The sequence below is a fragment of the Ascidiella aspersa genome, chromosome 1 (assembly GCF_963924565.1).
Source record: "Ascidiella aspersa chromosome 1, kaAscAspe10.2, whole genome shotgun sequence".
Lineage (NCBI taxonomy): Eukaryota > Metazoa > Chordata > Ascidiacea > Phlebobranchia > Ascidiidae > Ascidiella > Ascidiella aspersa.
The window spans coordinates 25,343,434-25,368,823 of record NC_139447.1 but is presented as its reverse complement, the minus strand read 5'-3'; the positions used below and the strand labels follow the sequence as shown (position 1 = coordinate 25,368,823).

The 25,390-nt window shown below is 33.2% G+C and overlaps 1 protein-coding gene across 4 annotated transcripts; it reads right to left on the bottom strand.

Annotated features, from left to right (window-relative positions):
* Positions 1-873: 873 nt before the first annotated feature.
* LOC146168509 (uncharacterized) lies at positions 874-25,168 on the bottom strand. Of its 4 annotated transcripts, none has more exons than XM_083390986.1 (41): positions 24,934-25,168; positions 24,753-24,836; positions 24,296-24,444; positions 24,001-24,067; positions 23,421-23,528; positions 22,821-22,946; positions 22,582-22,687; positions 22,336-22,418; positions 22,033-22,169; positions 21,250-21,456; positions 20,073-20,237; positions 19,526-19,630; positions 18,693-18,809; positions 18,257-18,418; positions 17,947-18,030; positions 17,675-17,796; positions 17,557-17,617; positions 17,172-17,480; positions 16,947-17,054; positions 16,747-16,865; positions 16,380-16,479; positions 16,015-16,119; positions 14,657-15,877; positions 14,068-14,214; positions 13,662-13,895; positions 13,052-13,237; positions 12,803-12,927; positions 12,021-12,210; positions 10,203-11,923; positions 9,880-10,083; positions 9,598-9,682; positions 8,172-8,276; positions 7,979-8,104; positions 6,867-6,962; positions 6,086-6,138; positions 5,814-5,834; positions 5,256-5,373; positions 4,570-4,696; positions 4,034-4,196; positions 3,506-3,675; positions 874-2,235 (listed from the first exon to the last, which is right to left on the bottom strand). In XM_083390986.1, the coding sequence occupies exons 1-41, from the start codon at positions 24,998-25,000 to the stop codon at positions 2,189-2,191; spliced, it is 7,830 nt and encodes a 2,609-aa protein (XP_083247112.1). In that variant the 5' UTR covers positions 25,001-25,168; the 3' UTR covers positions 874-2,188. The 4 variants fall into 4 exon arrangements, with proteins under 4 accessions (XP_083247112.1, XP_083247113.1, XP_083247114.1 ...); XM_083390987.1 differs by having other exon boundaries at positions 10,203-11,905; XM_083390988.1 differs by lacking the exon at positions 5,814-5,834.
* Positions 25,169-25,390: the final 222 nt, after the last annotated feature.

Here is a 25,390-nt window from a genome sequence, read left to right as displayed (position 1 = left end):
CAAACCCGCATATAACACGGTAGCCTACCCTATTATTAGAAAAGAATAACAAGCATTTAAGATTTGTTATAAAAAAAATAATTTGGCTTAGAAGTGGCCAACTTCTCGACCATGGCGCCCTTCAAACTGTATTTTTTGCGTATTTTAACTGCGTAGATGCGAAAAAAATTTCGCTTCGCCCGAATCACAATTAAGGTTTTAGTGTTGTAGCATTTAACTGCAATATTACTCGATATTGCCTAATTCGACGTCCCTATACACGTGGCCGTTGTTCACCGACGCGTGATTTAACGCCGAATTGTGCGCTTTCAACGTTTCGCATTCATTCTATTTTATACGTCTTACTAATAGCGGCTTGAATCACAATTTTTATAAAATTTGTTGCTGCACATGCGCACGTCGGACTCTGGTAGCCTTAGCCTACTACGCCGCTCTTACAAGTCATCCAAGTAGTGCGATTTGTAAGTCTAAAACCAACATAAGCACCATTACTGCTGCATCGTGGTAGTACGAAAAGGCGAAGCAACTAAAAATTTCATACATATGTGTAGGTATGTTCGACCTTATCGGATCCGAGCTGATACCACTCGCCCGCTACTATAGGCTGGTATCGGTGCCGACACGACGCCTTATTAATTTAGGAATTGTTGGCCTGTTAACCTTGCAAAAGGGCCTTTAAACGTTAAAAATCCACCTAATATATACATAAAATAAAATATGGTTGTAAGTGTGTAAAGCCTACATAAGTTTATTTTTAAGTTTTGCCACCGTAGATTTACTTCCATTGTAAGTTATAAGCATAAAATACACAACCCATATATTTTTAAGCTTACTGCAGCGTAACTATATAATCTGATTTGAGTAGGGTAATTAGAGAGCGAACACAGCGTTCAGTTTTCCCAATAGTAAAGAAACAAAACAAAATATGCTTTTCTTGAAAACAGACCTAATCTTTTTCAGGCCGAGGTAGGCACTAACTAATTTACGCTGGGTCCTTCTATTGCAGTTCTTTTTTAGCAAAGATTAAGATGGACATTCTTTACCACCTGGCTGCATTAGCTTATAATGCTCAATGTATGCAAACCCTATGCAACGACATGAAAAGTATGAAATGCACAATCTAAACTTAGGCGAAATATTGAATTCCTCGAGGCTTAACACCTACGTCGCACAAATATTTTTGCAACATTTCTCGGTTACTGAAACGTCGAAGTTTACTCCAAGAATACTTAGTTTTACTTCGAAAAGGGTGTCTGGCGACAGAAACGAAAATTGTAGACTCATACAATGAATTTGCAGACTAATCGCAGACATTTTGTTGCACTAATAAATATGCGAAGTATTGAGCACGCGTATCCAAAAAAAAAAGAGTAATAACACCCTTCACCAAGTAGTGCGATACTTCAAATGGCTTGTTCTCAAAATTTGAGAAAAGCTGAAAGATTTCATATCGTAAGGATGGCGGCAAGCTTCGCAGACAAGTTGGATGTTTATTTAGAGATAAGGCACCGTAGTACGTGTTATGAAAAGCTAACAATCCTTTAGTTTAAACCGATAAATTGCGTTCAGTTACCAACTGTAAATAAATGTATGTACGCGTCTACCGGGCGTAACGCCATCAGTTTTAAAACCACACTTTATCGACTATACAAAACATTCTTCTCGAGGTTAAATATAAAAAGCAAACGGAAATTGCTACTTATATATGTCTGACGAGTATAATGCAATACACGGATTGTCGAAAGCGTTGTTACGTAAGATGTTATGTGCTCAATCACAGAAAACAGTGCAAATATTGCTACTATAAAATTAACATACAAAAGGCCAATTTTTCGCGAAAAGCTGGCCGCCCAACCTGAATGAAAGTCGATACAATTGTGTTCCATACGCAGTACCGCCGTGCTATATCGTTGCGGAACAAGATAAAAAAACACAAAATCGAAAACAAAATATATATCTCTGTTAAATCAAACGAGGGAACATAAAAATCAGGATCTAATTTCTATCGACCCAAGAAGAATATCACAAGCTGTGGTTGTTCGGGAAACGTATTGCGAATGACGTCACATAAGTAACGGACTGCGGAAGAAAGCGATAAGGGAACACTGAATTAGTCGCCACCAGGGGTGACAGAGAGTGGGAAGATAAAACCTGGTTTGCCACCAGAAGCTGTAGAGATGCGGAAGTGTCAGTACATTTGCTCTTCCTCGCACTCTTCTGTCCAGTGGCCGAATACTGAGAATAAATTAAATATAAGCTTTAAATACCAGAGTACATCGGGTGAGTAGTATTTTAAATTCAAAAGGTAAGTTCACCTTTTTTGTAGTTAAGATAATGCCTTGTTCAATGCTTCTCAACCGGTGGGCTGCAAAGCCTTTCAGGTGCGCCGTGCATTTAAGTTAGATTTAATTTTGGTTGAGAAAATATAACCTTCTTTTATTTGATTTGGCATGAATATTTTTGGTACGATTTGGTATAAATTATACTTGCATGGCGTAAAATCTAAGTGCGTAAGATCTAAATGTTTTCAATTAAAGTCCATTGCGTGTGTTCGTTGTGTTAATTATTTTGCCACTACACCTTATTGTGGCCATCGTTAAAAGTTGGTCGCAAGTTAATAAAAGTTGATAATATTGGGTCGCGATGGAAAATAGTCGAATAGCACTCGCTTAGATTACTTATGATACTTAATTAAGCTTTGGCAGTACAGCATAGGTAATAGGTATACTTTATAAGTTAACTTTAATATTATATTACTGAGTAGCAATTAATGTTATGGAACCGCAATAATGTTGGTTAGTTAGATTTTTAGTTCACACTGTCAAATCACCATCACTCAAAATAAAGTTAACAATTTCCTGAAAAGTAAACTTATTTTTAAAATAGCAAGTTTTATAAATAATATGTTATATATCAAGTTTATGAGCATATTTTGTTACACATTTTATAAATAGTACAAATGTATTTTTCTACCTTTCACACGTTTTACCTGTCACATTTTATAGGCTTAACTGTGTAGGTTATTATATGATAAAGTATATATTTCCTTTGAATACCTTCTTTCATAAATCACTGACAGCCGCTATCAAACTTGTCAACCCGACCGGTAGCAGGCAAAAGATTGTGCCTGGCTTTCTCGTATTTTATATGTTTTATTTTGCCACATATAATACACCTAGAAGAAATAACCGGCGTTGCCTAGGTTAAATAGGGTATTTACTTGTAACAAAAAATATGCAGACTTTTGCAATAAGCGCGATATATCACGTGCATATGCCCCGATTTGGCGTGGTTAAAAATGTATGAAGCCATCAAGCTTTTGATACACCAACTTCTTGATATCGATGCATTTTTTCCAAATAAGCTCTGCACGTTTTTTGTCGTTATTCGACTGCATGACGCCTATAAGCCTGTGGGCTCAACTCGTCACGCATGGGTATGGCTTTGCACCCAATAATACCATATCCACAAACAGGACTGTTGTAAAAACCTAGTGTGGGGTTACCTTCGCAGTCGTCGCAGTAGGGCCGCTGCTCTCCTCGGGCGTACTTAGTGTCGGCGCCCTGGTCCGGCTCGGCTTCCATCGACTGCGTGGGACAGTCCTCGGTGTCGTGCGCGTCAAAAACATCGCAAATGTCGCAGAAGAGGCGCGGTGGCAACTGGCGGCGCTGCTCGCTACACAAACAAGGACATTTTTTAGGAGACTTTGCAATGTAAGTTTTGACCGCAGAAGTGCTCGTCTTGGTTTTAGGCCATTTAGGCCAATGAGATGACTCGTTGCTCTGTTAATTCAGTAGGCCACATACTATACACATAACAATGTTGTTTAACGCATTTGTCCAGAAGTTTACGCATAAGGTTGACTGTAATATAACAAAACAGTCAAACGAATGTATATATACTTTTTTCAAGTTTTCCGATCGCTTTTAATATCAAACGTTTTACCAAACTAAAACACGAGCATGCCTCCTTCGAATTATAAATAATAGAAAAAATAGCAGAGTATTTAAGGACACTTCGTCATTCTACTCACTCGTCGAGGTCATCCAGCTCTGCGTCACCGTTAAGGGCGAGGTCTTCCAGCTCCTTGATCTTGTCGGTGAGCTCGGCGATCTTCTGTTGCTGGTTCACGATGACGGCGTTCAGGAAGTCGGCGCTTCCTCCGTCTCCAGCGCCTCCCTCGCCGTTCGTGGTTGCTGTGGCAACAGGGGGGAGGGAGACTAAGTTTAGCCAAGGTTAGTTTTCATATGGTGCGACGTTTTTGGGTTCATTTGGGCAGCGAAGTCTCTGCTTAACATCAAAGATGTTTTACACGAATTGAGAGACCAAGCATTGTAATACACACACCGCACTCGCTAGTTTTTGATGTATATTTTCATACGTTCCATAAGTTTACTTTGTCGTATATGCCTGTGTGCTATTGGTACGATGTTGTTTGCTCTGTAAACTAGACATGTCAAATTTTATTTTTATTTTTGCGACTGGCATTGGTGCTAGTTAAAGCCAGTTTACAAGCAATGTATCAAGAAACGATGAAATCATGTAAGTAAAAAGTCGTTGAATAATTACCTCCACTTTTCACTTGTTGCTTGAGGTGCTGAACTTGTTCAAACAACTGATCCTTTTCGGACTCGGTTTGTTTCAATCTTTCCTTAACACTTTCTTGCACCACAAATTCACCTTTCAGGTATGTTATCTAAATATCAAACAAACAATAAAATTTAGTTTTCCGAAATTGCTGCCCTGTTAAAAAAAGGATACGTCCTAATTCTGCGTTTAAAATAAATCAGCCAAAATGTTCGCCCGAAAATTTCTACGAATGTAATTACTTACTTTTAGCCTTCGTTAGACTAAGCAAATCAGTCTATCAATCATGCAAGCAAGCCAGGCCCGAAAAACAAATAGCCTGTGGTAAGGTGCAAACCTAGGACCTCCAGCCATACTGGGCCCGTCACTCTACCAACTAATCTAAAATAACTCAGAGGTGAGCAATCGAGAAACAACCATGACACCATTGCTTGCATTCTGTCAGTATAAAACAACTTTATATTTGAGGATTTCTACAGTACTACATTCAGTCAATGGCAGATAAAAAACAATTGTGATCTTGCCCTTTCTGAAGTTTGACCAACGATAACGGCTTACAAACTGTACTAGTTATAACACCCAACTCTATTTAGATATTTCACAATAAGGAAAGGTATACTTAAAAAATGCTTGTGCGATTAGTTGCTCAAGAAATTACAACGACTCACCTCGCGATTGGAGGCATCCATCTCCTTGTTTTTTTCCTCCAGAAGCGATGTTGTGATGTCGAGGGATCGCTGCAGGGATTCTCGTTCTTGAGAAAACTCTTTCTTTAAAACCGCCTCCCTATTTTACAACAAGTTTTAGGAAGTTTGTCGTGTATGGAATGAACAAAGATAACAAATTGCGATAATAAAATAAAAAAGTGTTGCATGCATTTATATCAGAAATGGACATGTTTTATGAAAACCATGGCGGTGCAGGTATTTTTGGATATGTGAATACAAAAGTAAACAAAGTTGCTGAGGAATAAAAAAAAACAGGAAGATTAAAAAATGATGACAAAAAATATACGCATGATTTAGCTTTATTAAAGAAATAATAGCGTTTTAAAAAGGAAAAAATAACAAAACGATTCTGAAAGCTTAAAAACCTGTTTAGGGGCGTGAAAGAAAAGTGCCAAATATGTAGAAAAATTCAGATAAATGAAATATAATGATAAAAGCAAAACAATGGAGGTTCTGACATGCAAAACATGCATAAGTTCATGCGTTTCTTGATATTACCTTTCTTCTATGTCCGGCAAGCTGAAATGGACCAAATTATTTTAGATAAAAATATTTTTGTATACTTTCACATTTGTAAAAGTATACTGGCATAACATAGATATTTGGTGAAAAGTAAAAAAGGTGCATAAATTAATAGATTTGTGATAATTAATTATACTCTAACAATCTTGGCATTTAACTCATTCCTATATAGAAGATGATAGTATTAAGAGAGGCCCATTTAGAAGAAGATTTAAATAAAAAATCATGTATATTTCGGAGTTATTTACCTCTTTTCCATTTTTTTCACCTTGGCTTGAAGTACTTCTGCCAGTTCAGTGAGCTAAAATATTTGTATGTTGGTTTAACAATAGGTACTGAAATAAATCTACACATAACAAGTCACTTGTTATTGGACAATCTATTAAATAAACATCAAAAGTTATTACAATACGTTATTATAGAACAGACCTGGGCAAAGTACGGCCTACCAAGCAATAATCAGGCCCGCGGCTCATTTTCCATAAAACTTTTTTTGGCAAAATTAGGCTTTAACATTTATTTTCATTTTTAAGAATAAATTTTTAATACACTACTTATGTAAGGCATTCTCGCCTATTCCAACTCTTACCAGTTTGGCAAATCAAAGCTATTTAAAGAATATTTTAACATAAATTACACTTTGTATTATGTGTATTAGAAATGACTTTTTTGACACGGCCCACCAAGACATTTTCTGTTTCTTATGCGGTCCGCTTTGAAAAAAAATTGCCCAACCCTGTTATAGAAGGTATCCAAACAACAACCAACAATATAGATCCTCAAAAATATCCTGTTATTTGTTTTAGTTCAGTTTGTTTGTGACATTACAAAATAGGGTGTAACAAACATCTCAATTGCTTAATATGAATTGTTAACACTGGTTGGTCAGCAATTTCAAAACATTAAAAAAATGTTATTAATCTATTTTAGGTCCACCTAATTCCACAGGTTGGACACCCTGGCCGATATTAATAGTTATATTTACTACAGATTGGATTTTATTACCAAAAATATAAAAACTTGACTTACCTGATTTTTTTCAGTTTGCAACATTTCTTTTTCTTGCTTAAGAACATCGATGCTATTGTTAAGTTGTCCAGCTTTAGACTCAAGGCTACTATGGTTCTGTAAAACATGGCCGCATTAGTACAAATAACTGTGATGTTTATGGAGCAAAGGCAAGAAAGAAATCGTCAACAGGCAAAAATGATCATCAGGCACAGTATACTACTTCAAACATAGAGCACTTTTTTATATTTTTTAACAAGTAAAATTTCATGCTAATTCAACATTCAAAATATTTGTTTTGAAATCATAATATAATTTAAACTGATTGCTAAATTTTATAAAAACTTAGAATGCAAAAGGATTTAAACACAGCATTGCCTATATGTTTCCAAACTAACTTTAAGTTATAACAGCAAACAAACAATCAGACATGATAAATCCTAGTAGTTTGATTGGTTGAGCAAAATGACATACGTTAAATGCACGTCACAACATCCAATCATCAATGTTAAGTCAGGTAAAAAACACAAACAATTATTACAGTATGGATCACACAAACACATTCATCCTGAAAGAAATATCAGTTCAGTTAAATATAATTTTATACTTGGTTCAGTACATTAAAGTTTAATAATACAGCCAGTTGACTATCATGGAATTAAGTTAAGACCATGAAATGAATTATAATAATGTCTATTAAAATACTCTAGATAGTGATTGCTCATGCACTGCCTTTTCAAGTTATGAACAATAAGGTGTGACTACAAAGCTCAGGTGATGTGCAGATGGTGACATATTTTTGCGCATACTTCATTGCCAGGCAATGTTTTTCACTTTGGTAGTTCAAAGTAGCAAAACTATAATAATATGTTTACAAATTATTAAATTGTGGGCAGCTAAAAATCAATAATAAAACATAAAGGATTCGGATACGGAGGGAAACTGTCCTTACGGCAGCATATGGAGGGTTATCAAAAAAGGGGATGAAAGTAAAACTGCTGAAGAAAACTACTTTGGTTGAAACCTACAACAAATGTAGTTTTGAAGCTTTAAGGAACCTTTTTGGGGGCTGTTTTATCTGGTAGCAGTAAATATTCAAAATACTTAAACTCCTGTATAAAAGTAAGCCAGACCTCCTGCAGTTTAGAATAATTCAGCCTAAATTGCTGAAGTTCTGAGTCAATATTGCTTTTTTCCAGGTTGTTTTGTTCATTTAATTTCAGTAGTTGGGTAATTTTGACTTCACTTTCGGATGATTTCTAAAGAACAAATAAATGGCATGAAAACAAAAAATACAAATAGAAGTGGTAAACCAAGAAAGGTTACCGCAGTGCTGGAAGTTTGCAAAGTTTCAATTTCGAGCATTGACTTTTCTTTTTCGGCATATAGATCAGATAACTGTTTTGACTTTAATTGATTTTCAGTTTCAATCTGCAAAAAACAGGGGTTTTAAAATCACATGATGTATAACTAATTTTATGACCTAATTTAGGTCCTAAAAATGATATTTTGCATCAATTAATTGCTAGGATACTTTTTTTGGCTGATGATCAGTTGAACCCAAAGGTTCGGAGTTCAGGCGCCCCTTTTTTCCAAGTGCTATTATTGTTTTTATTAGTTTTTTTTAATGTGAATGGGTCACCCGTCTGCAGCTAATGCGAAACCAAAATCAAACACAAACGCTTGTATGCAGACACAACATGTTTTTTTTCTGTCACCTTTCTTTATTCGTTCAGGTTGGCTGATCGGATAGTGTGTATTTGACAGATTAGTGAATAGAATGGTTTATTCCATACGCAGAAATAATTTTGCAATGAAACATGAGTTTATGTACAAAGGATAAAAATAGTCCACAATAATCAACACTAGATCATGCCTTATTGCTTTTTCTTGTTAAAGCATCATGTTAGACGCAGTTAATGTCCTGGCTGTCCCTGCTTGCGATTATATACAGTGTTGGTGTAACTTTTTTAACTTTATATTCTCTTAAAAAGTGGTCTAACTGTAACTGTCAGGTGCGTTTAAAAATCTCCATTTTGTATTTAATGATAGTTACCACAAAAATATTCTCTACAGGCATATTCTTATACCACATGATTAGTGTAGATTGACGCCATTTAATTTAACAACCGCAGGTTGGACTTGAGCTGACTTGGCACACAGCTGCGGTAAGATGTTGCATGGGGAAAGTATCTTTGTTTGTATTGCAGGTGGTGAAAGGTGTGCTTGTAATTTAGCATAGTTTCTTGCATGGAACTTAGGAAACTGTGTTGCTGATAGACAAACTATGAATGTGCCAAAATCAATTGGTGAAATCAAAGGTTTGCTTTCACTGGACAATAATTGGCTGTTTCTGATAAGGTTTTTTCCTATTTTTAATGAGGTCATATCTGTCACTGTTTTCTGGCGTGATTACTCATTAACATCTAACCAAAAATGGGGGAATTCCATTAGTTGAAAATGTGGAACCCCTCTATTTTTGATTTGTGAATATGCCCCTGACTGGTCACATATGTCAATCCTTACAGTAATCAGCCCATGATCAGCAAATCTTACGATCAGCAGTCTTTTTGAAAAAGATTTTAGACAATTTTGACACCGAACACCTAACATGTGAAATTTGAAAAATTTAGACTTTTTGCCAAGTAAAAAATAATCGTCATGATGTTAAGGTTTACTGTTGTCCGGTTTATTTATGACATTTTAATATTCCACCTAACTAGAATTGTTACTTAAAAGTGTATCTAGATACCTGGCTTAGTTTATCTTTAACAGATTGGAGTTCTTCTGCAAGGGATTGCTTGTGACCAGTATGCTGCAATTCGGCATCTTTTAACCTGCAGTTTTATATAAAATGCAGTTTAAAACATAATCCTACAAATAATCTTACCAAATCAATTGTTTTTATTTATATGCAAATGTAAGACAAATATATGATACATGTTAAATTATATAGAAATGTATTATAAACAAAAATACTTGTCTTTTAGGTCTAGCAAGTATTTTCTGTAAATCATTTATTTTAGATTGGCACCTTGAAACACAATCCTCAGATGCGTTTAAAAGCTGTTCTAATGATTCAATTTTAGAAATCTGGTCTGCATTTTCTTGTTTGATTTTGTCCAGGCCAAGTTGCAGAGTTTCAATATTACTCTTCTCTTCAGCCAAACATTGCTCGGCTGCTAACTTTTCGGCTAAAAGCTTCTCAATTTTTTCTTTCAAGTCAGAGGTTTCACATCTGTAAAAAGCAGTTACAGTTTTCTGGTAATTTAAGCTATTATATATTTTTTAGTCTAGCTAATAAAACAAGGAAATGTTAGCTTACTGATACCAGCATTTAATAGTTTATTTTATTACCTCAGGGCAGTGATATTTTCATCAGCTGACCCCTGTGACATTTTCAGCTCCATTTCCAAAGTAGTTACTTTTTCTTCTAAGGAATAACACTGGGTTTGTAATTCAGCAAAGGAAATTATTTGCAGTGAAGCATCAGTTTCAAGTTGATCCTTTTCATCGATAACTGTTTTCAGCTTACTGTTGATAGCTTCCATTTCTACTTTAAAATGATTGTTAGCTTCTTCCAGGGAAGTGCATTTTAAAACAATTTGTTTTAACTCTTCACCAATATCATCTTTTTCCTTTTCGATTTGTTTTAAAGTTGCATGTAAATCAGCATTAGAACTTTGTGAGTTTAAAAGTTCAGTTTGAAGGTGTTCCTTTTCCTTCAAACCTTGGTCAATTTTTTGCTTCATTGCTTCTATTTCAACCTTGGCTTGTGAATTTATTGCATCCAAGGCAATGCATTTCGCAACACTCTCCTGTAACCGTTCAGATTCATGAAGTTTTTCTTGTTCAGCTTTGGTTAAACTTGTGTGTAACTCACAGCTTGAATTAAGGTGTTTTTCACATTCCGCCTCAAATTGAGCTCTTTCGACTGAAAGCTTGTCAGCCTTCAAAGATAATTCTTTAATTTCGGCTTTATGCTGCTCATTTAAGTTAGTCATGGATGAGCAATTTATGTTGCTTTCTTCCAGAAGTTTACTCATTTCGATTAATTTTGCTTGAAGGTCACATTCTTGTGAAGACAGTGCATCTATCTTAGAAGACAATTCAACAATTTTGTCTTCAAGTTTTTCTTTTTCTTTCGATACTGTTGCAAAATTCACCTGCTCTGTTTCTAGGTTGGATTTGGTTTCTAACAAGCTCATCTCCATTTGTTTGTTAGCTGCTTCAAGTTGTGATAAAACGATGGATTTCTCATCCAGCAATGCTTTAGCTTGATGCAACTCATTTGAAGTATGTAAGTTCTTCTCAGTTAGTTCGTTACACTGAGTAACCAAATCACCTTCACTGTTTGCTGTTTTTTTAAGCAATTCACCAAGGGAATTTTTTGAAATGGTTATTTCTTCCAACTTGATTTGTAGCTGCTCGTTTTCATTAGTAGCACTTTGTAATTGAATGCCGCTTTCTTGAAGGTTTTTAGTCAGCATATTGCACTTGGATTGCACATTTTCTATTTCTAAGTTTGCTTTTTCTAAAGTGACAGTTACTTCTTTATTATCATATTGCACTTTTGATAAATTATTTTCTAATGCATCGCACTTTTCTGCTATTACATTCAATTTCTTCTGTAAGGCACTTCGCTCCTCACCAATATTTTGCAGTTCAATTGTGGCAGTAGAAAACTTATTATTCAGAGAATTGTATTCAGCCTGTAAAGCTGCATTGCTTGAATTTACTTGTTCAACTAGTTTTTGCTTTTCTGCCAGCATAGTTTCAAAATTGGTATTGTTCGTTAACAGATCAGCAGTTAAATTGTCTAAATCAGTTTTGGTTCGACACAACTCCATAGTAATTTTCTCATTGCTTGCTGTTTGCATTTCAAGATCCTTAGTCAAATTTTTCTTTGAATTTGCAGCTTCACTTAAATCTGCCATTAGTTGGGTCACTTCATCATGTGTAGTTTTTAGTGTTGTGTTTTGTTCTTCAAATTTTTTTGTCAATTCCACCAATTCACATTGTACCTCTAACAATTTGTTTTCTTTTTCTTTTAAGGCCTCCTTAACAATATTGTTTTGCTAAAAACAATAGGTTAAAGTCAGTTAAAATAAACCTTTTTACTTTATATTAAATGTAATACAGATCAAGTTCTAATGAATAGTGGAGTAACTCTACCTGCTTAAGCACATTAAGTTCGTCAGATGATTCTATTAATTTCTTTTTTAAGTCCTCATTTTCTTTTTTTGAAGTTTCAAGTTGTTCACAAGTGCCTTTAATGTCTGCTGTCAATTTGCCAGTTTGAGCATTCAGTTCCATTTTGTCTTTTTGGAGTCCTTCAATGAGGACTTGTAAACTATTTCTCTGCCTAGAAACAAAACATTGTAGAAATTTATTCTTCAGATATAAAATCATCTTCCTTTATAGTGTTTGAGTACACTTAATAATTAAACAACTGTTTACACTAAGCAATTGTTAAACCAAGGTAAAACAATAATAAAATGAAATTGACCATTTTGTTTTAAAATGTGTGTTAAGCATTTTATTACAACAATATTAAATGAGGGGAGAACCGAGGATTTGTTCATGCAGCGTCATCCATGATCTCAATGAAATGTTAAATCAAAATACTTTAGGGAATTAAGCTATAAATTTAATTGTTAATTTAGCTTCTGAAATTTAACTAGGGTCGTTAAGTTATGTTCATATTTGAAAGACTGAATAAATTTGTTGCAAGTGAAATAAAATGGATTCAGATAAATTAAATTTGTGAATTTCCGTTGTCGATAGTCCTAGGGTACGAGCGATGCGTTTAAGCCATAAAGATGCCCTTTAAACAAACATAGATGTATGCAGAGACTCATGCCCAGTATATAAGAGGAACCCTGAATTAAACTAACCTATATAAAGCGGAATATATGCTATGAAATTTACTTATGTGGTCACAAACACATTCTCACGTTGTAATGTCGGTAAAATTTCCATACAATTTGTCATAGCCTTCACTTTTTACTTTCAAATCTAAAGAAACTTGAGTAAGAGATTTTTCCAAAGTTTGAATTTTGTCCAGATAATCAAATGATTTCTAAATCAAATTCCAAGGTTTAGTTTATGCAAATGCACAAAGAAGATTTTGTTTTTAACTCGATTATATAAATTATGTAAATTTAAAAAGGTATAGATTACGGCAAAATAATGTAAAATCTAACCTTTTCACTGTCTCCCTGTTGTGCAGCAAGGCTAGCAAGTTTGTCTTCCAACGTTCGTTTTTCGGTTTCAACATCTCGGAAAGCATTTTCACTCTGCACTGCTTGCTGGCTTTTCTCCTCTGCTTCTGCTACAGCCACATCACACTTATCTTTCAACAAGGATATTTCAGACCGCAATTGTTCAACCTGTAAAACACAATTAAAAACACTTTCAGAAAAAATATTAGCAAGTAAATATAGTACCTGTACTAAATTAATTCTTTTTATAACTTGGACTCATTTGATATAACTAACTTTTTGTAACTCTTTGTATATTCTTTCAAATACAATCAATATACAAGGATTTCCAATGTTAACTGCATAATGAATACAATAATGTTTTTATGATGTGTAAACCCAAATATTTTCCATGCAGTTTATTTTTGCGGAAGTTCCGGACACTTAAATCATAATAAATCAATAAACCTTCTGTTGCAATAAGTTGAGGTTTGTTTTTCACCTAGATTCAGGCCTAGTAGTGAATTGATGTAATAAAAACATATTTATAAATTATAACTTAGTTGAAAAGAAAACTTTGCTTTTAAGATTGACATAAATGCTGTTGACCAACCTGGGCTGTTGAATGCTCTATTTCTTGCTCCTTAAGTTTTAAAGCTTGTTCAAACTCGTTTAAATGTTGAGATTTCTCCAACATTTCCTCTTTTAACCTTGCTTCATCCAACTGCAGATTTTGAAGTTCTTCTGATAACCGTACAGCCTCTGATGTGAGGCTGTCATTTTTTTGCTGAAGATCAATTTTAGACTTATGCTCTGTGGATTTCTCTGAGTTCACCCTTGTAAGTTCCTGTAAAATATTAAATTAAGATTTTTTTTTTATCATTTAAAATTGATCAAAATGTCAGCATTTCCACAAGAAACAGCAAATACAAAAACACGCAATAAACTTAATGAAAATAATACAGACTCATCATTAATAGCAATATTGAAGGTTGTAGTTCAACTTCAAGTAAGGTCACCTTTTTTATTTCTGTAAGAGAATCGTTCGTTTCAGACAATCTTTGTGTAACTGCAGTTTCAGATGCTTTTGTTGCAAGCAGGCTCATTTCAGCTGCATTGCAAGCCTCTGATTGTATCCTCAGTTGAGATTCAAGATCATCTACTTTCTGTAAATTTTAAAGTTTTGGTTTGTTGTTCATATAAAATCAAACAAATTAAAGTAAAAAAATAAAAGGTTAGTTAAAAAAAATAATGTTAGTGTTTGTTTAATACTACTATTGATTTTGAAATCCGTAAACAGGTCCTGTTAGTAAGGAGCAACAAAATATGTCATTAAATAAAGTAAGAAAATAGATCCATGCCTTTAAGAAAGATGTGAATATGTTTAAAGGCAAACCAAAATATAACAAACAGTAAACACTTCAAGGTTGACTGATTGCCATGAAAGCTGTGATAGTTTTAAATCATTGCAATTAAAAACATCCAGCAGCTTTTTTTAAAAGGCTTCAGTAATAGGTAAACCTTGTGACGAAAAGAAAAATATATTAGTTCATGCAGCATAAGTTGGTGGTTAGTTGTGCACACAACACATCAAGCTATTATCCTTGCCTTCTTTGTTTCATCCAACATTGATCTTGTCAAAACAAGCTCTTCACACAAAGTGTTCTTTTGAACTCCATCGGATTTGGCAAGATCCTCCGCTTCCATAAGCATAGCACTGACTCTGTTATGTTCTGTTTCCAATTTGTGAAGGATTTCTGTTTTTATTTCCAAATCTGATTGACAAATTGCAAGATCTCCTACAGTCTGGTCAAGTTTTTCTTGAACTGCCATTAGTTCATGAGCTGTAATTTCAAGTTTGGATTTTAATTCAAGCGCAAAGGATTCAGCCTCTTTGTACTTCGTTTCTATTGAAGCATAGTTTTCACTTGCACTATTTAAGTGCTGCTGATATGTGGAATTTAATTCGGCCAAATCAGAATTGCTTTTATTTAGTAGCTCTAGTTTTTCTGATTTATCTTTACTTTCCAGTAAAAGTGTGCTCAGTTTGTCATTTAAGTCAACCTTTTCATTCTGTAGTGTGCATAACAGCTCTTCTGTGGCAGCTAGTTTTGTGGTGGATTCTTCTAGTTTGTCCTGAAGCTCTTTCAAACAGGTATTTGCATCAAACAAGCTTTTTTGTTCAGCTTTGCTGGATGCATCACTCTTTTCTCTGAGTAAGACAAGATCTTCTTCGAGATTTTGAATCAATTTGTTTTTATTTGCAGCATCTTCCTTGCATCCATTTAATTCAAGTTCAAAATTTGTCATCCGAACCTGTTCAGCAGCTAGGTTCTTTGAAAATTCCCGTATTTCTACATTCTTTCCATCCAAGGCAGTTTGCATTTCGTCCTTCAATTCTGTCAATAATTGCACTTCTCTCTGCAACTCCAAAATAGTATTCTCCTTTTTTTCAATATAAATTTGCAATTCTGATAGTTGCTGTTCTTTTTTGTCAGAATCTTGCATTAGGCTTTCAATTTCCTTATTGCGATAGCTCAGATCTTCAGTTGATGTGGTGATCTGTAGACGTAGGGTTCTGTTGTCTTCAGTGAGTTCGCGAATTTGAACTTGCATTGCTTGAATTTTTTCGTTGGATGCTGTCACCTTTTCACTTAGGTGTGTATTATTATTTTCCAAATCACTGATAACTAGTTGGAAACGAGCAACCTCTTCTGTAGATTGCTGTGCAGTGACTTTTATCTCTGCAGAAATTAGTTTGACACTTTCTTCCAACTTTTTTTTCTCTTCTGAACTTGTTTGGATTTGTTTATGTAGTTCTTCGTTTAGCTGGCCAAATACATTACACATAAACAAATGCAAGCAAGTGAATAAATCATATAATTATTTAAGTTACTTACAATTCTATTGCATAATTGCACAAGAAAGTGAAAAACATGTAGATGTCGGTGTTTTAAGTTTCTTACCTGCTGGAATTCTGCCATATCTTTATTTGTTATGTTGGCCTTATCCTCAAGGTTTGACTTTTCTTCTAAAATACCTTTAATGTTCTCTTCTGCTTTCTGTAATTCCTGCAACCACGACAATCACACACATACAGCAACCTCAGACATAAACAGCAATGAAAAATGATGGGAATATCAATTTGTGTTTTGTAACAGATTTAAGTGAAAACGACATGCAAAATAACCATGCTAAAATAGCTACAATACAACACAAGCTTATGATTGCTTGTTTTCTACACTTTTAATATTTTTTGTTTAGTACACACTAAATAATTAAGCTATGCTCACTACCACACAAAATAACAACTCCACTGGTTTAAGCCTACCTTTTTAAGAGCTTCTTTTTCTTGCATTAGTACAGCAAATTTTTCCTGCTGTGCGATGCGAGCGCTTTCCAGTTTTGCTAGCGATGACTGACTCTCTTGTCTATACGCAGAAGCACAAATATGATTTAGTTCACATTAGATGTTCCATTCTAGTTGTTAACACTGGATACAATTAAATCATTCTGTAGATTAGCAAATTAATGAAACACATTTAGTGTATTATAAAAATAGACATAAATCTTTATTTAACATGACAAACGTACTACTTTCAACTTGAAATAAAGTACTACTTTTTGTAACAGATATAGACCAACACATTTGATTATGTAGTGTCACAGTGTGTATATTTTACTGGCAGTGTACATACAACTGTAAAACGAGGTGTTGAGTCTGTTCTCCTTTTTGTTGACTCATTTTTTCAATGGTTTCCCTAGATTCATTGTTGGTTTTTTGCAGATGAGCAAGTTGTTCACTTAGTCTAACAATCTGCATGAAACAAAATTTATTAAAAAACAAAATTGTTAATAAACAACAGTTTAAGTGCCATACATCATTAAACAAATTTACCTGATTCTCGTCATTTTGATGTGATTTTTCCAGTTCTTGTTTTTTATTTTTCAATTCTGAGAAATTTGCAGTTAAAGTTTCTTTAGTAGCATCAGATTCATCTTTGAACTTGAAATGTAATAGTATGATATTGGTTATTGAATATTCACCAATACCTAATTTTAAAAACAGCCCAGAAATAATTTGTTTCATAATTTTAATAATTAGAAAAAACATATCTATCACCTTTTTAAAATCGTCTTGCAATTGCAAAAGATTGTTGGATGCTTCTTTGTAATTTGCATTCACATTTTCCGCTTGCTTCTGCAATAATTCTAGTTTTACTTCCATTTCTTTTTTGCATAATTCAGAAGCGTTGATTGTTGAATCAGCCTTTTGCAATCGCTGATTTAACTCTTCTATTGTTTTCGATGAAGCAGTGCAATTTTCTTCTGCCCTTTTAAAAGCTTCTTCACTCGAATTTAATTTAGAATTAAGCAGAAGTATTTCTTCTTTGTACTTCAACAAATCAGATTTTAGATTTTCACTTGTTTTCTACACAAACAACGTGTTAATAATAAAAATAATAACAATACCAGGCTAAAAAGAATTAACCATTATATGAAATCACCTCAAGTGTTTTAATTTCCGAGTTGGCATTAGAAAAGCTTTCTTCGAGGGAATGGATCTTTCTAAAAAATACATTTTATAATTTCAAGAAATTTACTGCTCTGAACATGTTTACTTACTCGTCTTTCGCACTGATTGCATCAGTCAGGGTCTTGACCTGGGAGTTTTGGTCACCAGAACTGAGCAAAACTTGATCAAATTCAGTTTTCATGTTCTCTTTTTCTGTTTTTAATGAATTGCACTGCCATAGAAATGCATAATTGTAAATTAGAATTTGTTTTTTAGAAAGGAATAGAAAATCAGAGAGCTATTATAACTTTGTAAAACGTATACTTAAATAAGGTTAAAATTTTTATCACTCAAAAAGAATTGCAAAAAAAAAGTAATTGACCTGTTGTTGAAAAGTTAAAAGTTGGTCTTTGTATTCATTTATTTCTGACTGCAAGAATTCAGTGTTGGTGGTATTACTGGAAACCTTAGAACACAAAAGGTTTGAATATTAATTTTATCAAACCAGGTTGCTGCAGTTAATTGATATGTTTAATGGGCCAAAGGTCATTTTAACGAGATTTGGCATATAATAAACAAATAACAATTTTCATTATCTGATAATACAAAAATATTAGAATATTATGTTCCAGTTTTCTTATAAATGGCTTGGTGGTTCTTATATTATGTTAGCACTATTAGTTTGTACATACAATGTCCTGCACTTGATCCAACAGCTGTTCCTTATCCTTCTCGAGATTCTGAACCTGTTGTCTTAACTTGGAGAGAGCATCTTCCTGCTCTTCCATAAGGGCCTTGGCCTCAACAACTTGCTCTTCCAACTCAAAGATCCGTGGATCTTCAGCCCCCGATTCCTAGTACAGTTTTTATCATTTTTTTATCAGCAAAAAATAAGTGAGGTTTAAAATACTAGGACTAAATTTTGTTTTCATTTTTTAAATAGTATAAAGGACGTCTAATATCTTCCATTAGTATATGAATACTGAAAAACAAAGATTGTTTTTCTAAAAAAAATGCAAGACCCCCTATAATTCTTAGTAGCGAAATCCAATATGTTGATTACAAAGTCGGATATCTATTATAAGCAGTTGACATTTTAATTTTGAGCAAGATAAAATATTTATTTACCTTTGTTGCATCTTGTGCCACAGAAAGTTGTTCTTTAAGATTCAGGAGTTGTTGTTCGAAGGATGCCCTTTCGCTGCGCAGTGTGTTTAAGTCTGACTTGTCATCAACAGATAATGCCTAGATAATTGAACAGTAAACTTTATGGTTTATCTTAAAATTGTAGGAACTAGATATACAACTCACTACAATCCAAATGCAAATCTGTTTATATGGTAAATGTTTGCCTATAATGGTTGAAATCTTAGGGTACCAAACAAATTTTTAGGAACAAAAAGCATGCCAAAATAAATTCACACCGAACAGTTAGTATGCACACCAGGCACAAGCATGATATGTCAATTGTATTTAAACGTTTCCAAAAAAAAATTAGAATTTTTAAGACTTATTTAAAGTCATCTTGCATCAAGTACACATAAGTGACTAATATTCAAAACGAGTGATAACAATACAGATTAGTCATATATAACCATTGTTGTTAAAAAAAGCTGCAAACCAAAAAATTCCAAAATCAAATAAAACGTCTTGTGGTTTGCAAATATCTTGTGTTAGCAAGCACTAAACTTTTGAAGATAAGCCAAACATATGGTTGTAAACTGCAAAGAAATCAAGCATCTATATGGTAAAATATTAAACCGGGTGTATATAGAAAGCTTTAATTTATTAATGTGATTTTGAATATTTAATCTTTGCGAGATTTCTGATAAAATACCTACACATCTAACATTAAATTTAAAAAAAAATGAGTTTTTGTAAAGGGCAATCAAGAACAATTCTAAGTTTTCTACAAATGTAGACAGTTAGGATCCCATAACACATAAGATACACTTGATTACCCTTGTTTCCTGCAGGCTGGTTTGTAAATGGAGTGATTTGTTCCGTTCAATGCTAAGGCCCGCCTCCAGGTCCTGGCACTTTTCTTTGAAGTGAATAAGGTCGGCCTGATAAAGGTCGGGTTACATGTTGGCCGAAATTATAGTGAAACATGCAAGCAACAACACCCCATCGCCCAACATGCACTGGTTTCTTTGTTTAGTGAAAGGTTTCAAGAAAACGTGCTTGGTTTTCAAACGTAACATTCACAGTATGCTATCTGAATCTAGTTGAAATGTTGTCAATAGCAGTTGGAAGTGTTAAAATGAAAGAATGTTTTGTAAGATACCAGATTATAGCCAAAATGAGAAAACTTAATAAAAATAGGTTTATAGAATTAAAACTAAAATAAATTAGGAAATCTCTATTAATAGCAATATAAGCTTATAACAGTAAATTATAATAAAAAAAAGAACATAACTAAAACTACACAGATAATAGTTTGAAAGAAAAATACAGGGTGTTAATACAAAGAGTATGTTACAAAATTAAATGTAAGTAAAGTTAAACCTCAAGATCCTCCTTGCAAATTTCTCCCTCTTCCAGCCTGAATTGCAAGTCCTCATTTTTTCTTTTCTCTTCCTCCAACTCTTGTGATATTCTGACTTTATCCTGATCTGCCTGCTCCACTAGGGCCCGCAGAGCATCCAATTGAGACTCTTTTTCTGCGCTGAACTATCAAAATATAGTTTAACATCTTAGGTTTTACTGAAAAAGGTAAATGACATATTTTTAAATTATGGAATTAATTAAAACATTTTTTTGAGTAGTTCTAGTAGTTTGTTTCGGTGCTATCTAGTCAAATAAAAACATTTAACTTAACTTATTGAACTTAACATCACATACATACTTTTTTGGAATTAAATTTTCTTTAAAACATTGGTTGTCTAATAAGATCATACTAAAAACAAACTTAGAAGCAAAACATTTGCTTGTTCCACATGTTATTTGTAAGATATATTAGTTATGCAGCATCACCAATAACACATAAAAGTATTTATATTTTTATTTTGCCTGGATGCTGTTCTCATCTTCTTCAGAAAATTATACTTTATTTTAATAACTTGAATATCTTAATTTTTAATCAATGTGTAACAAGGTCATTTATTTATACCAAACTGTATGTTTATTTAAAATAAAACTTTTTAGTTTATTGTGTTTTGTGTGTTATTAGTCTTTAAAATTCGATTTAAAACAATTTTGTGCAATGATAAGTTGTAAAAGACAGGACTAGAAAAGTTGTTTTATTGCAAAATGCTCTCTTTAGAGTTACAGATTACATAGCAAATTGCTTGGTGTCATTCTTAGCATCTGTGAAAACACTTCGGTAGCTTTGAAACCAGTATGTCAACATTTCTCCTTTGTAATTTTGAGTCTCAAGCAACGAACTGAACTGTTCAATATTGACATAAAAGTGTATTTATTGACCTCAGACAAAAGTGTGTTTTGATAATAAGCAGAAAACCCATATCGATCTTTTTCAACTTTATTAAGGTATTGTTAGCCACCTGTAAATTTATTATTATAATTTTAAAAAATTAAAAGTTAATAATATAACAGCTAATTAACAATAATCCTGACTGGGTTATAAACATTTTTTTTTTTTAATAAGTGCAAATATAATTTTTAGCATGCTTAAATCTGAAATTACACACAAAATGTTTTTATGAAACATAGATTCCCTTACAGTTTCATGTACTTCTTGCATTTTTCGCAATTCTGATAGTTTTTCTGCAGCAGTTAGGTTCACTTCCATAAGTTGGTTACGCTCCATATCCCGTTCAGCAAGCAAAGACTCAACATGCTGCTGTTTCTCGAGAAGGGCCTCCTGCAGGGCTTGAACACCGGAGGCTGCTGTCTTTTGTTTATACCGAGAGGATACTTCTGTGCGAAGCTAAGGGAAAATTGGTTATTTGGACTTTTTCACAGAATACTAATAGGTATATAAATATATGTTTTAGACCAGGTATTTTACCTTTTTGGTGTTTGTGTCCATTTGCTTTTGATACAATAACTGACAAAAGTACTGTAGTAATAATTATCATGAAATGTAATCTATTTATAACTATTGATTTCCTTTAATTAATAAATACAACAAATGAACCTGTGAAATGTGATCTAAGAGTTTGGATACATCTTTACAAAAAAATGCATTTATGAAATATGAATTTAATTAGAGACAAGAAGAGATCATTGTAGAACACTAGGTCGGATCCTCTACTAGATGTTACCCTTTTTTAGTGTTGATGCCCCTTAAAAACTAGATGAATATCCATTATCCTTTTTTTAAACTATGAAGCTTTGTCTGCAATTAGTTAATCAATGGACAGACATTTGACAAGACTCAAAAACAATTCAAACATTTAACAGGCGGCTTCTATGACATTATCTTGACATTAGCAGATTTTGTAAAAACTAAAATGCTAATTTTAAATTCAAACAATATTGTAAAAAATGCTTTGAATACAACCTTGCTTGGCCCTTTAAGACTCGATATTGAACTCAAACTGCTGACAGAGACAGCAGAGCTGCTTCCAGGTGATTTAACAGCTGTCCCAGTAGCAACAGGGCGTTTTTTCGCTGCAGTAGTGGTAGTCTTGACTCTCCCTGTTGAATTGCAAAGCAGCATAACTTTTATCTTTTAAATATATTTACTAATCAACTTGGAATACAATAACAAAAAAGAGCTTTAAAAGATTTGCCATTATAATCCACATGTTTTATTCAAACCAAAGTTTTTTATGCTTATTGTGAAGAATAAACCACTGTTTACCTGGAGTTGTGGTTGGAAATCCTACTTTTTGCACTTTTTGAATCAGTGAGAAGAGACCAAAATTAACTGCACAGGTGAAGTAACTGCAAATTAATAACTATGTAAACTCTTAAGCCCATAAGACACAACATTTGTAACTTCAAGGCCACTAAACAATACCAAAGGAACACCGTAAAGACTATCAAAAGTAGTTTAATAACAATTGATAACAAATATATACAAAAGCACAAAAAAAAAATCCTTCACCGTTTTCCAGCAACTGAACCATCATTTTTGCCAAGCATTTCATCAAGTTCAATTCCGACCCAACAACCTTTTGCAAAATCGGTTTCTCCCACATATCTTGCTGTGCCTAAAGAAAATAGTAAATGTCAAGACAAAGCACCTTTAAAGCTAACCTGTTTTTCTTGTTTATGGTTTGTTTTTTACTGGTCCTAATTTTATACCCATGCATATGTACGTTTAGTTCTTAAAACAGGTCTTACCAATTTTTGATTCACCGACAACCACTCTATCATTAACCTTTATATCGGCAGGTTTTGCTGCAGCTCCTGTTCGGGAAACGCCTCCTAACTTTAAACTTCGGATTGACGAAGTGGGGCTCCGCAAACCTATGCAATAAGCTCAAATAAGTTGTATTTTAGATACTAACACTACATAGGTTCAAAAACATGTTAAGCTTTAACTGTTGTACATGTACTAAACAACACAGCTTTGTCTACAATGAAGAAGTTCAGAATATTTAAATGTACACAATTCATTTAACTTATAAATTAATACCAATATATTATTAAAGATATGGTGTAAATATAGAAACTTTAAATCATATAATTTAAACTACTAGTTGTCTGTACCATGTAATATCAAACATATAGCATAATGACCATATATGCTATTCAGCATTTATTTCTATTTGTAATGTAGACAATTCACAATTCAAAAATGCCACATTGTATAGCACAGTGGCACATTTAAAGCATTTTTCACCAGCACTATTAAAACATAAATCAAATACTTTTGCATTGGAAAACAATGCTTTGTGTGGAAGTTAAAATGAGTTTACCTCCTTTACCCATAACACTTACCAGATTGCTTTGATTTAGCTGGGGTCACCGCTGTTGATGCTTTAACATTGGCCACTGTAAGGGCGGAAGGCCTAGAGTTTTTAGCAGATTTTGCCTTTGTCGTCAATTCTACAAACAATGTTGTACTAATAAACAATAACGCAGTAATTTTGTACTCTACGTTAACAATAAACTTTTATTAAGCTTGACAGAAGAAAAAATTATCATTCAAATGTGAAAGTATATTTTTACAAAATGTAAAATTTTTATTATCTTACTTTAAAAAAAAATGAATAGATAATTCAATAAAATAACAAATTATTTTCTAAATATTTCTATTTATAAATTATATTACAAATTTGTCTTTTTTGTTATGTTTCGTATCAAAACTGTTTACAGTTGTTGAGGTTTTACTTGAACATTTCCACACCTACTTTTGTACGGCCTTTGATATTTTTTAAAACAGATAACAATCAATTTAACAATTTGGAATAGTAGGTAAAATAAATGCTTTTAGAAAAAAGTAGACTTTGGTGTGAAAATTTCCACAGAAACAAGACCACAATCAACACCTTGTATTTGTTAGTCACAATTACTTTACCTGAAGAGGTATTAGTTGCTCGTTCCAATTTGTTTGGTCGAGCAAATACTCCATGTAGAGGTTCACACTGTAACATATAAATATAAAACTAATTTTACAAACGATTTTGAAAAATGTGAAACAAGCAGCAGAATATAACATAAAGTCACTAATTTTGTGTGTTTATATAGTTTTACATTAAGTTTAAACCTATTTTGAAAGCTAAAAATTAAAATAAAGAAAAGTTTCATTTTGATAGCTGATTCCACTGTGAATATATCCAGAAAATGTTTACAAATTTTTTAGTTAGACTAACCTGAAAATATTTTACTCCTCCCACAGAACCATCATTTTTGCCTACAGGATTCTCAAGGACAACGCCAGCCCATTGTCCTGGGGCAAACTCACACTCACCAAGATATTGGATTTTTCCGACTTTCGTTCCACTGACTAGAACTTTGTCACCTGGAATAAATCATAAACATTTCACAATTGAAATCCATACCACAGTGAATTCAATTATGTACACAGTTAAAGTTGGCATATTGTGATTACTTTTGATTGCTAATATTTCATTCATTCTTGACATGTTTTGAAATAAGTTTTATGGTAATTACAGGAAACCCCTAAATTTAATATTTTTTAACTAACTGCTTTTATAAAATCCCAAAATTACTAGACAACACACAAAATATAAATCATAAAATGCTAATGTTTAATCAGGCAAAATGAAAGATGCAATATTGTATGTTGATAGACAAACAATGAATAACCTATTATAAAGTTTTCTGTGTCATTCTTCCTGGATGCATCAACAGTTGCTTTCACTGCTACATTTGACGGCGCTTTGAGACCACCTATAAAACATATTTTTTCAAAAAAATAACCTGATTCAGCACATCATTAAAAAACTAAGCAGTAGAACAACAAATGAAAGTAAAACATGCATCTCACTTTGTTTTGTTAAAGCAGGCTTTCCAATTTTTGCGGGGGCTTTCAACCCTGAAGGCTTATCAGCCATTGCTTAAATATGATTTACACCTTACAGATTATAATCAAAACATATCTGTTCAAAATGTATCATTTGGTGTAATAGTTTAGCTGCGGACACGATACATACATTTATTGTCAACTAAGGTGATGGTGATCCGTTACAAAGCTACAATACCAGAAGAATAAAAGTAATTGTTTTCATGGGGAGGAAAACGTTTAATTAAGTAATTGAAGAACGTAACTAGGTAGTGTAATTCTATCACCACTCATGCCTTAATATTACACACGTTATCGCCATATACGTTAAGTACACAGCATACATTTAAACAACCAACAAAAATTCAACTGAACATCAAAAATATAATTTTGCTATTTATCACGATGTATAGTTTGTAAAAGACATTTACAATAACATACT

What these genes read in the sequence shown, in the direction of transcription:
- LOC146168509 (XM_083390986.1), bottom strand. Translation starts at nt 25,000, where the DNA reads ATGGCTGATAAGCCTTCAGGGTTGAAAGCCCCCGCAAAAATTGGAAAG. An exon ending in GCAATCAGTGCGAAAGACGA is followed by an intron (nt 17,618 to 17,674) that starts GTAAGTAAACAT and finishes TGTATTTTTTAG; the next exon opens with AAAGATCCATTCCCTCGAAG. An exon ending in GCAACAAGTGAAAAGTGGAG is followed by an intron (nt 4,197 to 4,569) that starts GTAATTATTCAA and finishes CTGTTGCCACAG; the next exon opens with CAACCACGAACGGCGAGGGA.